Raw genomic sequence first — 13095 nt, 5'->3', positions numbered from 1 at the left:
CTGCCGATCTGTTGCACATGCTTGATATGAGAACAACCAGAGAGAAAGGCGTCAAGGTGGAACACCACATTGATGATCTACTTTGATCTTGCCACAAGTGATCCGCTTATCGCACTTTGTAAAGGTCAAAACATTTGCTACTCTAGTGCTGGAAAAAGTTGAATGAGCTCTCCGGATAATGGTTGGCTGCGACAATGTTCCTCCCGCAACCGAAGATGCCCAAATTTGGTCTCTCGTAACACCGTAATGGCGTGGGGGACCTCTATACTCAATACGGCGTCTCGTCATCGTTTCTATTAGTTTTAGTGTATTTGATGTCCCGAGAATTGGACGAGAATAACGCCGCTTGCATGTCCTTCATTTAAGCTTGTTTAAACGGAAATGCTCATCATCCCCGAGGGCTGGCAGAAACTTTAGATCTCGTACAACTGATCAAATGACCAGCGATATATCACATCAGGGGTTCTGTTGCAATTGGATGACGGTGAAGCAACTTGTTATACTCCCACTACCCGTTGTTGGGTTCGGACCCCTGGGAGAGAAACTTGACCTCTTGTGGTGGGATGTCCGTTGACTGTCATTACAAAAAGTGAGCCGAGAATCAAGCCTCGCCATGCACTCTTGTCCACATGTGGTAATGGCTTGTAGGGCTACCGACGACCGAGCAATCTGCTATATGGAGCATCTACGTAGTAAAGGAATCGTTGGTATGTTGCCAAGATATAGAAATGATCAGTTGTTGTCATGAGTGGAAGAATGAGTGACTCTTAGCGCGCCAAGCTCGGAACGTCGCCAGCTACGATGCAGGGTTTTCTTAGCCTCGAGTGTTCCGATATGTTGGTTGAAGCTTGATCAAAAGCGGCTGAAGAGAATCCTTGTCAAAGGATGCTGTGGTCACGTACTATGTAGCAGTTAGCAATAAAAATTGCCCCCAAAGGATGAAGGATTAGGACATGATGAGATGAAGTGTTGGAAGCTGCAGAGATAGACCCGCTGCAAAAGCGGAGGTTACAGTAGACAAAGCCTCAATCCGTCAACCAATTTGATCCCTGACGCAGGTAGGATTGTCGTTAATTTGATCCGATATGCGTTCTGTTACAGAGTACACTCCCACTATCCGTCAAGAAACAGATCAACAGATGGCAACTGCGTCAACGGAGAGAAAAAAAAAACGAGGGAAAAATAGCGCAAGTCTCAGGCGATCTAATCGATCAATCAGATTAGATTATGAAATTTCTTTCTCTTCGCCGTGACCCCTTGTCCATGCCTCTTCTGGTGCTATCGCCCACGCCATCTCCACCCAAAAGTCGGCTACTCGGCGTTCGAGGCCTGAACTAACGACAAAGTGGCTGCATTCTCTGGAACCCTCGCGTCCCGAGATCTCTCTAGCCAACTTGCTTTGCTCCTCGCCTCTGGTTTCGCTTCTCTGTTGGTTTACTTCTGTTTTCTGGTTCGGTTTATTCCCTAATGTTACCGATCTCGGTGGATTCGAATGTTCAATAGTCTCTCTTAGCCACCTTGAACCTGATCTTATCTGATGGAGTTTTGTATGGGTCCCAATATCCATTCATCCTGAGCTGAACGTGTTGGTTACAGTCTAGCCAGAAAGCACCCTTGCTAGAGGACCTCTTTTTTTGTGTTATTTTCTCCGATTGTCTACGTATAACCACCTGCCATTTCCTCCCATGACTGAAGCTCTTCCTTTCTCTCCTTGTCTTCCCAAGCTTAAGCTTAATTGATACCCCAAAAGACAATATCACCATGGGAGTTCTCGACAAGGTTCAGCTCACCCTCGGGCGCAAGGGCAATGAGGGTGCTGCTGCTGAGCAGCCCGTAACTGTCACCACCTCCGTTAACGAAAAGGACCAGGAAGCTGGTGTTTTCCCCGATGATGGGAGCAACAGCGATGCTGTTACCGAGAATGCGCAGCATGGTGTTCAGACTGTTGAGGCTACCACGTTGGCGTGGAGCAAGAAAGCTCTTGTTGGCGTCTTCATCTTGTACGTTCTTCGTTATCTTGTCGCAATTGAAGACTCGTGAACTGACTTGTTTGTAGTATGTGGTTGATCTACCTTACCAACGGTTTCCAAAGTCAGATCAATTACACTCTAGTTCCCTACGCAAGCAGTGAGTGGGAATCACACTCCCTCATTCCTGTCATTGGCGTTGTCGCCAATTGTATGACTGCCGCTGTATACATCCCTCTGTCCAAGATTCTCGATCTCTGGGGTCGTGCTGAGGGCTTCCTCCTCATGGTCCTCTTTGCAACTATCGGAATGATCATGATGGCTGCCAGCCAGAACCTTCCTACCTACTGCGCTGCCTATGTAAGTTCCCAACTCCTACTCATAACGTTTTGCATGTACTAAACTTGCCAAGGTCTTCTGGCAGGTTGGCTGGTCCGGTCTGACCTACAGTATCGACGTTATCACGGCCGACTCTACACAACTCAAGAACCGAGGTCTCGCATACGCTTTCACCTCGTCTCCCTACATGATCACCGCCTTTGCCGGTCCCAAGTCCGCTGAGGCATTCCTCCTCAATGATGACCAGTGGCGATGGGGCTTTGGTACCTTCTCCATTGTCCTCCCTGTTGTCGCTGCGCCTCTCTACGCCCTTTTGAGGTACAACCTCCAGAAGGCCAAGAGACAAGGTCTCCTCGCTCGTGAGTCCAGTGACCGATCAGTCTTGGAGAGCATCAAGTGGGGTCTTATCGAGTTCGATGGTAAGTGAAAGCTGCACTCAATGGCCCGAATGACTACTAATTGTTACCCAGCTGCCGGTGCTTTCCTTTTCGCTGCCGGTCTCGTCATCTTCCTCCTCCCCTTCTCCATCGCTAGCATGGCTCCTCAAGGGTGGAAGACACCTTACATCATTGCCATGATCGTCCTCGGAATCGTGCTTCTGGCCGTCTTCGGTCTCTACGAGCGCTTTGTCGCCCCCAAGCCCTTCCTCCGATTCGACATTCTCGTCAGCCGCACCGTTATTGGTGTCTGTCTTCTCGACTTCATATACATGATTGCCTACTACTGTTGGAACAGTTACTTCACCTCGTTCCTCCAGGTTGTCAACAATCTTCCCCCTTCGGAGGCTGGATATGTCAGCAACACATTTGAGATTGTCTCTGGTATCCTTCTATTCATCGTTGGTTACAGTATGCACAAGACCGGACGCTTCAAGTGGCTTCTGTGTATCGGTATTCCTCTGTATATCTTTGCCCAGGGCCTTATGATCCACTTTCGCCAGCCTGGTCAGTCTATCGGCTACCTTGTCATGTGTGAGGTCTTTATCTCGATTGCAGGCGCTACCTTTATTCTGTGCATGCAGGTTGGTATCCTCGCTGCCGTCGAGCATCAGTACGTTGCTACCGCACTCGCCACTCTGAGTGTTACCGGAAACATCGGAGCTGCTGTCGGTGGTACTATCTCTGCCGCCATCTGGACCAACACCTTCGAAGCGAAGCTCTCCGAGTACCTTCCTGCTTCTGCCCAAGAGAACGCCGCCCTCATCGCGGGAGACTTGGATAGCCAGTTGTCGTATGAGATGGGCAGCCCTGAGCGCCTTGCCATCCAGAAAGCTTATGGATATGGCCAGGCTAGAATGCTTGGTGCCGGTACTGGAATCATGGCGATAGCCCTTGTTTCTTTGTTCTTGATCAAGAACTACGATCTCAGGAAGATCAAGCAGACCAAGGGTACCGTGTTTTAAGAAGACTCAGTCTTGGATAACCTCAAATTTAATAAATGACGAGATCATGTGTGGCCTCCGAAAAAGCATGTTAATTTTAGTTATGTTTAGTTAAAATGATTGTATCTAATGTCAAATGATGGTATTGTGGCTTTTGCGATGTTGAGTGATGGGTATGGCTCTCATGTCCAAATTACACTGAGTGAATTTACTACTCAAAGATTCCATACCCTTTCCCGCTCCATAAAAGCGACCGAATCGCCTGAATGGGCTTTCAATTCAATTGATGATCTCAATCACTGCGCTGGAATTATGTGTTGCCATTTGTGATGTTCAATCTTGACTTTACCTACTGTAACGATTGTGCGATTTCTCGTAGAACACACTAGGATAAACAATTACAATGCGCTTTTAAAATTGTACAATAATGCTTCTATCTCTAATTCTTCATTATATCTTGCCAAGAATGAACTGCATCAGGCTCTGTTGAAGACCTGTCACTGCCACGCTTCCATGATCCTCACCTGCGAACTCTCGTGTCCAGATCTTCTTCACACTCGGGCTCTTCTCCAATCGCGATGCTAATGTCTGCGCAGCTTCTCTCATCTCGTCATGCTCAGCGCAATTCTGTCGCTTCCACCACTCTTCATCAGTCTCTTGAGGTTCTCTCACCAGTTCTGACTTGCCAGTACCCCATGTAAGCGCCAACGAAAAGGGAGGATCAACAGGCTTGTCGCGAGCGAGGAAAGTCTTTTCAGGTTTGCGGATCAAGAAGTCCTTGTTCCACCAAATGACGGGACTGGCGATCAAGTAACTGTTGAAGAGCTCTGGTTCAGTGAACATGGTGTTGAGAGCGAAGATGCCGCCGTAAGAGTGGCCATACAAGGCCTTGCGACCGGTGTGTAAGTTGGCGTTGGGGAAGAGCTTATCCTCAACATAAGGCATGACATCTGTCTTCATCCAGTCGAGGAACTGCTCGGCTTCACCAAATGAGATGTCGGTACGAGGCTTGCCATGTCTGTCAAGAGGCATGTCATACTCTTCAGCGAATGGGGTCAGGTCTGGACCTCGACGGAAGTCATAGACATATTTACTGGGCGGGTACCCAATGCCTACGATGACAGTTCTTGTGCTATTGAGATATTCCAAGCGCCGAGAAACGTCAACAGCTGTGAAGAAATAGGCATTTCCATCGACGACATAACTGTATATTATTAGGTTGATGCTCAGTGTGTGCTCAATTGAAGCTTTACTCACACCAGGTTGACCTTCTCGTCTTGGGCGGCAACACGATCCTCGCCCCAGCACAAAGGCCATGCTACTTGAACAAGGTAATCGCCCCTCTTGGTCTTGGCGAGCCACTCGAGAGTATTCGGGACACGAGCGTGTCCATGACTGTGCTCAGTTGCCATAGTTCTGTGAGTGTGTGAGAGGTGAATGAGACGTCGTGGTGGCGATAGTGACAGCAATAATGACGGACGAGCACGAGTGAGACAACGCAGCATGGATAAATGACATGCAGCAACAGACAGCGAGCTAAGTAAGTTGAGACGAGTCAGAACTCAGAAAAGGATCTGATAAACAGAAGAGAAGATCTGATAAAAAAAACGCGCATTTCTTCTGTGCACTTATGGGTCTGTCTCGGAATGGCGACAGTGGGCCAGCGGTATCGGCGGAACGTTTAGGCAGTCTAGGTCCACTGGCTCTAAGACCAACTTCCACTAAAATGTGGTGGGCATGGTAGAATTTAGGCGGTTATGTTCGGTAACATCGTGTCAAGATGCCACACAGGATGGGCCAGCATGTAGATGCGTGACAATTGTATATATTGAATCCAGATGAAGAACCATTTGTCCAACTCAAAGCATCAATGATCTAGGGCCGCGATAGAATGCTGCTTCGCTATTGTCCACATGTCGATTTGTGAAATGTGATAGGGTGCTTGAAGCCCGTTGCGATCCCAAGTCCAACGGCAATGAAGCCAGACAATACTCCAACGGCGACACAGAGTTTCTGACTGAGTTCATGAACATATCAAGTGCTTTGCTAATAAAAAGTACGTCCGTGTAGAACGACAGACTGAGGGGCGAGTGAGCACCTGAGATGCGTCAATTGATGTAACCTTGTGATCATGGGAGAGACCTGTGAAAGATGCTGACTACAAGTGACGGAACCTACACTTGAGATCAAGGCTAAGAGTAAAGGTAAATCGCCAAAGAGAGTCTAATAACGGGTATAAAGTTATCAGGCAATTTAATCTCGTTATTCTTGTAGAACTGTGTTTCTTGCCAGCAATGTCTACCAGTCTTGAACTTTAACACCTGAGCCATCAACACAACAGCGGATTGTCACCTCTACCCAGGCGAAAAGACGAATCATGCAATGCCAATCGTACACAATATCTCTAGTGATCGAGGGCACGATGAAGGCAGATTTTATATTATGCGACACTGTGTCTGTCGAATGCAGCAAAAATGAGTGTATATTCATCAAACCAAAGTTATCTCTCAACAATAACACTTGGTGAGATGGCCGAGTTGGTTATGGCGCCAGGTTAAGGTTAACCTTAACACCAATTTCCTGGTGGAGCAATCCTCCTGGGTTCGAGTCCCAGTCTCATCATTTCCTTTTGTCCTTGCAAGAGGTTTTCATTTTTTGCTGATCATCCCGATGGTATCAATTGAGTATAGCACACAGAGATCAATGTGACCATAAATGCTTTGTCACGTTCTTTTTGTATTGCTTAGCGACGCCTCCACTGCCAACCAAGCACTGAAAGCTCTAAGGCGTTGGCCCTAAGATTGCAGAAACAGGTAGGTAACCTACAAATTTCGACTCTTAGGTATTATCCGCCAGCCAAGTCCCCATATCATTACCAGTATTCGCTGAGTCTTGCTGACATCACAATGGTCAGTTCGATTGATGTTTCCGCCATTTTAGTAGTTCAAATTTGAATCATGCAGACCAGTAATTGAACGAGTTTGTTTAAAATATGTAAAGATAATTGGAATCCTATCATGGAAGCCATCTAGATGGTCTATCTAAAGAGTAGCCTTGAAACCATTGTTTTAAAATTTGTACAGTAATGAAATATCCATCCTCATTGCACCACCAGCTTAAGAGCGACGCTGCATGCGGCGACGCTGGCGTTGGCGCAAAGATCGTCGGCACTTGGAGCCGGGCTTCTTAACAGGAGTCTCAACAGGCTGGCTGGGGGGAGAAGGACCGTTTCCGAAGGCAGGAGGGAAGCTAGGAGGGAACCCAGGAGGGGAGCTAGGAGGGGAGCTAGGAGGGAACCCAGGGTTGTTGTTGCTGTTATCGCCGCCATAGGTAGGAGGGATGACAGAGGTAGCGACGGGAGTCTCAACAGATCCAGTAGGAGTAGTGGGACTGTTACCGGAAACAGGAGTCTCAACAGGGCTGCTGCCATTGCCGTTGTCGCCGGTGGTGGGAGGGACAACTGGGCTTGACGAACCACTTCCACCGTTGAGAATCTTGGAGGCAGCGTGCTCAGCAACAACCATGACAATGGCCTGGGTGTTGCCTGTGGGAAGATCTCTGTGAATGCTTGCATCAACAACGTAGAGGTTGTCGGTGCCCCAGACCTTGGTATCAGTGTCGACAACGCTGGATCCGTCGTTCTCGGTACCCATGATGGCAGAACCGACAAAGTGAGAGCCGCTAACATACTCAGCCATAAGGCTCTCGGCAGTAGCATTGTTGGCGATGCTAATGGTGCTGTTGGGCTTGGAAGTCATATCAATGAGCTTCTGCATGAAAGTCTTGACGGCCGCCTTGTCCGCGGCGTCGTTCAGGTAAGGCTCGCCGATCAACTTGGTAGCACCAGAGCCTGTAACCTCGAGAGCACCGCTGGAGGTAGATCCGTGGGTGAGATAGACCTTGAGCTTGAGAGCATTATCGCCAGCGGGAGCACAAGTACCCTGAACGTATCGCTCAACGCCGTCAGAGCCCTTGACACTGTCCCAGAAGATGAATCGCTGACCAGACTGGGCAAGCAGACCGGTTCCCTGAGCGTAGAGATCAACGTCCTCCTGGCTAGGTGCAGTGAATGCAGTGTCGGGGAGAGCAGCCATGGGTGACTTGGTCTTGACCTTGACGGTGAAGATAGGGTGATCCTTGAGGTTCTCGCCAACGGGGAGGTCAATCCACTGATTCTTGGGGGGCATGGTAAGGCGCTGGCTACCGCTGGCAACAGTCTCGATCTGCTTAGCGGGGCCAATGCCAGAGTTGACGAGAAGACGAGGGGTAGAGAGGGCACCAGCAGCAAGAACAACAGCACCACCGGTCTTGACCTTGATGATCTGGCGAGTAGAAGGGCCAGACTGGATCTCAACACCGGTGATCTCTTTGCCCTCACGCACAACGCGCATAACCTTGCTTTCAAGCATGAGCTTGAAGTTGGGGTTGGCCTGAGCAAGAGGGAGATAGTCACGGACAGGGCCAGCACGCTGACCATCGGTGATCATCATAGGGGGGTGAGTGAACACGGCCTTCTTCTTGTCGGGCTGGGCGATGGCATCAACCTCACTGAAGCCGTTTCCAGAGAAGAATTGGCTCAGGATAGTGTAAGCAGACTGATCGACTAGTTTACCGTCCTTTGTGGGGCTGAGGGTACCAGGTGTGCGTTCCCAGAGTCTGGAGGCAGCGGCCTCAACATCATCATACTTCCAACCAGCGGGCCACTTGTCATCGAAATCAGCTCGCTGAGGACGAACAAACATTTGGGCGTTAACTGCCGTTCCACCACCAAGGATACATCCGGCCATGCTTGCAGTGTCAGTACAGTACTCAGAGGTATCGATAACTGAATTAGTAAGGTGATAGGCCATCGCGGGAACGTCGTATTGAGTGGTCGTATCATTCCAGCTCATGACAGCCTTACCACCGGTAGAGTAGAAAGAGGCCTTGCCACGCTCAAGGAGAAGAACAGACTTCTGTGACTCGAGGAGACGCTCAGCGACGATCAGTCCGGAAGCGCCACCACCAACAACGATGTAGTCGTAAGTCATGTTGGAGACAACAGTGGTGAAGTTACCGGTAGAAGGGGCAGAGCCATCAGAGCCGGAGCCAGAGCCAGGGGTAGCAGAACCATCAGAAGCCATGGCAGCCCAGGTCTCGTAGTCAGCGGACTGAGAAGAACCGGCATCGACGGAGAAACCACCAAATCCAGCGCCGTGGTAGTTGAGAGCACCGCTAGCATCGGTAGGGTCGTCAAGAGCAGTGGTGCTGAAAGCGAAAGCCATGACAGCGTTGGCATCAGAAGCCTTGAAAGTAGTGCCGTCGGTCTTGATACATCCCTCACAGAGGAAAGTGAAGGTGAAAGAGTCGGCGCCAACCTTGACACCCTTCTCGATGGGCTTGATCTTCACGGTATCGTCATCCAAAACATCGGGGTTTGTGTATCCAGAAGCTTGACGGACGGATGTAAGGACCTTGCCCTCGTTGGGCCAAGCAACGATAAGAAGCTTCTTGCTCATGGTAGAGCCCATACTAAGGGAAGCATATCCCTCAGAGATGGGAGCAATGATTTGACCAATGAAATCGGTGCTGGGAGTCTCGGGCATAGCAATACCGAAAGTGAACTTGCTGCTCTTGTCGACGAATTGCTGAAAGGTGATTCCTGTGTCGGCATCCTTGTACTCCTCGGAGGCAGCCGAGACAGCCTGGAACATCAGCGCCGCTGATGAAAGAAGTGTTGAGAAACGCATGGTTGCGGCGTTTCAGTCGAAGTATATGTGTATCGGTCTCAAAGAAAATGATTTGATGGCGTTATAAAAGACTGGACGAGACGTAATGAAGATACACAGTACAAATGAATGTTGGCAACCAGTGCCTGTAAAGAACGAAAAAGGATGAAAAAAGAAAGAAAGAAAGACTGATATGATAGACCAAGCTAGATGGAGTGCATCAAGATCTCAAGAACATATTGGAGAAGTGAGCTGTCGTCCGTTATATACAGATCTTACCAAACAAATGCCGTTTCCTGCGGAAATTCGCTTCCGAACGCTTGGGACAGTTTTTGCAAACGTCGAAAACGGTATTGGTGGCTTAATTGCACGACATCGGCCAATATTCGCTATCATTGTGGAGGAAGATGAACAACTTTGCCTACGAGATGGTAGGAAACTTGGCTTCCAAGCTTAGGGTTCAGAAAATAAACAATCTAGGAGCTGGTCTAAAATGCAATGAAGTGACTAAATTATTCTGTCTCTCCGGGAAGTGGGTGGCATCAAGTTGTTTGCAACCCTGCCACCACTCAACTAGCCTCCATTGCCTCAGGTTGTTTGAGATGAGGAATCCTACTCCTTGCCATCTATTTCAGAGGTTGTCTGTCATGTTGATGGTCTTTTCTCCTATTGGCTGTGGGCCTGGTTTCAGGATAACGGTCCAGATCCCGAACAAGGTAACAGAGCCTCTGTGGGCCCAAGAGTCAGGCGAAACGACGCCATGGAGCGAGATTCAACGAGGCTCTTCCCTGGTCTGACCTGCAGGATATGATCAGCAGGATCAGGAACCGTTTCAATCTGCGGTGCTGGGGTGCTTGTCAAATGCCGTACATAGTCTCGGGACTTCGATATGGTAGATCAGGAACAGAGATATCACATCACTAGGTACTGTTGATGAGAATGTAATTCGAGTTAATGTACAATCAATTGAGACTCGCTAGTTGACAGTTCATTCGGGTTTGAGATTAACACTCTAAAGCTATGATTGATTGTAAGCTTAAAAGGAGGAACTATCAAAAAAATTGACATTCTGTAACCCATCGCGCGCTTCGACGCGTCATTCCTCTCAGCTGAGATTAGAACATGACCGGGGGGTTAAAACTAGACTGGCAAAGGCCGAGGGAGACACAATTAGTGAGACACTTGATGCTACTTGTACCAGTTACTGAGACTGTTTATTTTGTGTAGTCGACAACTCGGAGTCGACTATTCTGTCACCTCCTCGCATGGGTAAAAATATCCATGACTCGAACCGAAACAGGGCGCGAAACGAACCCGTACCTCATTTAAATAATACAAACAAAGCATAGCCAAGTCGGGAGAATCTCCACCTGTCAAACTTTACAATTCTTCCACAACACATGATTCCCACTGCTAATCGTTTACCCGCTGCTGCTCGATCAAGTTTCCCATCCCATCCCTTATCTCAATTCCTTGGTTCGCTCATCAGCAGCTGCTATCCACTCCCTCAATTTCGATTCAGATCGGGCTCTAAAGCCGACCTTGAATGGCTTCGGGTCTGTGGTGAGTGAAGTAGGCACCGCATTGCATTCAATCGAGTCCATGATTGCCTCGTCCTTCTTATCTTTCGGAGGAACCATCTCGAAAGCGGTGATAAGGCGGATGAATGCTGTGTAAAGTTCGCGGTTGGCCAGATGAGAACCCGCGCACATTCGTGATCCGGCTCCATAGGCGTAATGTGGTGTTCCGACTTCTTTATCATCCATATATCGGTCAGGGTTAAATTCAAAAGGCTTTGTGAATCGTGCCTCATCATTGTCTGCGGCGTATGCATTCTAGAAACTAGTCAGCCTTGTGCAAAAGACGAGACGATAAGGTAGAGCAGGGCAGGCTGTCTTACCATGAAGAATGTTGTTCCTGCAGGGATTACAGCACCCTTGTACGGGATGTCCTTGATGTTGACTCGCGGCAAACAAATCGGGATAACCTGTACCATGCAAAAAATCGGATATTAGCCAACATGTTATCCCGAGCACCAGGTTTGATCTTACCGTCCAGAATCTGAGGATCTCCTTAACGAGGGCTGTGATATAGGGGACCTTTTCTTCCACGAGACATCGCTCCCATGCTTCGCCGTTAGGGTAAACCTTGTGGATCTCTTCCAGTGCCTTGGCTTGGATCTCCTGGCCGTGTGGTGTCGCGAGATATGCGATACCCATGACGAGGTTACCGGGGACTGTATCCAAACCAGCAGAGACCATAGTGAGACAGATAGATTTGATTTCAGCTGAACAATTGTTAGTTTTTGATTTAATTTGATGAGTGATTTTCTTGCCTTCATTCAGCTTTGTTTCCGGGTCCTTCAAGATGTTTCCAGTGATGCAAGGCTTGTCTGTTCCCTCTGCAATACGGGCTTTGAGATGGCTCAACATGTCGCTGAGATATTTGTCGCGTCTGGCTCGGAATTCTCCAGCTGATGAGTTCTGTGCTCCCCATAATCGTAGCAAAGGCACGTAGTCTTGCCAGTTATTGCTTGTGGACCTGAAGTTGGAAATTTCCCGCTCCACATGGGTAATTTCGTGCAACAACTCACTGTTCACATCCCCGTTGATGCGATATCCATAGTTAAGAGTCAGAGATGTGTTGAGGGCGAACCGAGCAAAGTAAGGGGAAGGATCCAAATCTTTTTTTCCATTCTCGCAATCATCCAAGAGTTCTTTGATGCTAACGTAAGACTCGAGGTCAAGAATTGGCATGTAAGACTGGGTGGCAGGGCGGTTGAGAGCAGTTGCAGCAGCCTTTCGACGGGCCTTGCACGACTCGTCCCAGGGAGAAGTGCCGATTGTGAATCCCTGAGAGGTTGAAACTACTGAGTGGAACGTGTGGAACATGGGGCGTGAGATGAGCGCCGACTGGTGGGTGATCCAGAAATGCTTGACAGCATCATAAGAATTGACATAGATGACTCGCTGAAAAGGTCAGACACACAACTAACTGACAGTATCAACTCTGATTGAATACGTACCTTGCTGCCGAGACGGGTTTGAAAGACAGGACCGTACTTTGCAACCCATTTTCGCGCAACCCGAGCATGATCGGTTCCAAGTTGGAATAGATTTCCAAAGATTGGCACGCCAGGAATTTCGGGGATGCCCTTGATCTTGGGCTTGTCTGTTGAGTTTGCAAGTCTGTATAGTAGGAGCAAGCCTACGAGAACAGCAACGTAGAGAACCTGATCCGACATGGTGATGATACAACGTGGGAAGAATATCTTTGAGACTTTCACCAGGTGATGGATGACTTGGGTTTTTATAACTACATGAATTGAAATATCCTGTTCACAATTCCGCAACGTGACTTCATTCCCCCTCAAGTGCTCGGTCGGAATCTGCAGACGATCCCCATGCTTATTACCGAGTAGTTAAGCGGGGAAGCCTGTGCCGATTCCGATGACCATGAATAAGAACACTTTCTATTGGTTGCTCAAGTCCTTTCGGACGTTGTTGTCGTACATGTCGGATTCAACTAAAGAATAAAGAATCTGACTCGTTGCGACACATTGACATTCAATTGCCGCATATGGGGCTTCCACGGTATGAAAGTCGGCATCCAACATACCTAAGAGACAGAATGTCAGATAATACTCTCAGACTACCTATTTGTTTTTTTTTTAAATACCCTACAGCTTAGTTATAAGCTA

The 13095-nt window shown here is 48.5% G+C and overlaps 4 protein-coding genes and 1 non-coding gene across 5 annotated transcripts; 2 read left to right on the top strand and 3 right to left on the bottom strand.

The window, feature by feature from the left end:
* Positions 1-1761: 1761 nt before the first annotated feature.
* FPOAC1_006148 (uncharacterized protein) lies at positions 1762-3708 on the top strand (the record flags this gene model as incomplete). Its single annotated transcript, XM_044850640.1, has 4 exons — positions 1762-2000; positions 2057-2327; positions 2380-2725; positions 2777-3708. 4 exons carry the CDS (start codon positions 1762-1764, stop codon positions 3706-3708), a joined length of 1788 nt encoding a protein of 595 aa, XP_044709352.1.
* Positions 3709-4137: 429 nt separating this feature from the next.
* Positions 4138-5099, bottom strand: FPOAC1_006147 (uncharacterized protein; the record flags this gene model as incomplete). The annotated part of the gene is made up of 2 exons (XM_044850639.1): positions 4138-4891; positions 4945-5099. 2 exons carry the CDS (start codon positions 5097-5099, stop codon positions 4138-4140), a joined length of 909 nt encoding a protein of 302 aa, XP_044709351.1.
* A 1110-nt stretch (positions 5100-6209) lies between these two features.
* Positions 6210-6309, top strand: FPOAC1_006146. Its single transcript has one exon. It is a non-coding gene; the product is annotated as a tRNA-Leu (tRNA).
* Positions 6310-6803: 494 nt separating this feature from the next.
* Positions 6804-9416, bottom strand: FPOAC1_006145 (uncharacterized protein; the record flags this gene model as incomplete). Its single annotated transcript, XM_044850638.1, has 1 exon — positions 6804-9416. One exon carries the CDS (start codon positions 9414-9416, stop codon positions 6804-6806), a length of 2613 nt encoding a protein of 870 aa, XP_044709350.1.
* Positions 9417-10855: 1439 nt separating this feature from the next.
* FPOAC1_006144 (uncharacterized protein) lies at positions 10856-12639 on the bottom strand (the record flags this gene model as incomplete). The annotated part of the gene is made up of 4 exons (XM_044850637.1): positions 10856-11230; positions 11296-11382; positions 11447-12364; positions 12421-12639. 4 exons carry the CDS (start codon positions 12637-12639, stop codon positions 10856-10858), a joined length of 1599 nt encoding a protein of 532 aa, XP_044709349.1.
* Between the last annotated feature and the right edge of the window lie 456 nt (positions 12640-13095).

This window comes from Fusarium poae, chromosome 2, assembly GCF_019609905.1.
Source record: "Fusarium poae strain DAOMC 252244 chromosome 2, whole genome shotgun sequence".
In the NCBI taxonomy this organism is placed as follows: Eukaryota; Fungi; Ascomycota; class Sordariomycetes; order Hypocreales; family Nectriaceae; genus Fusarium; species Fusarium poae.
The sequence above is the reverse complement of the archived record's forward strand: the minus strand, read 5'-3'. Positions and strand labels throughout refer to the sequence as shown.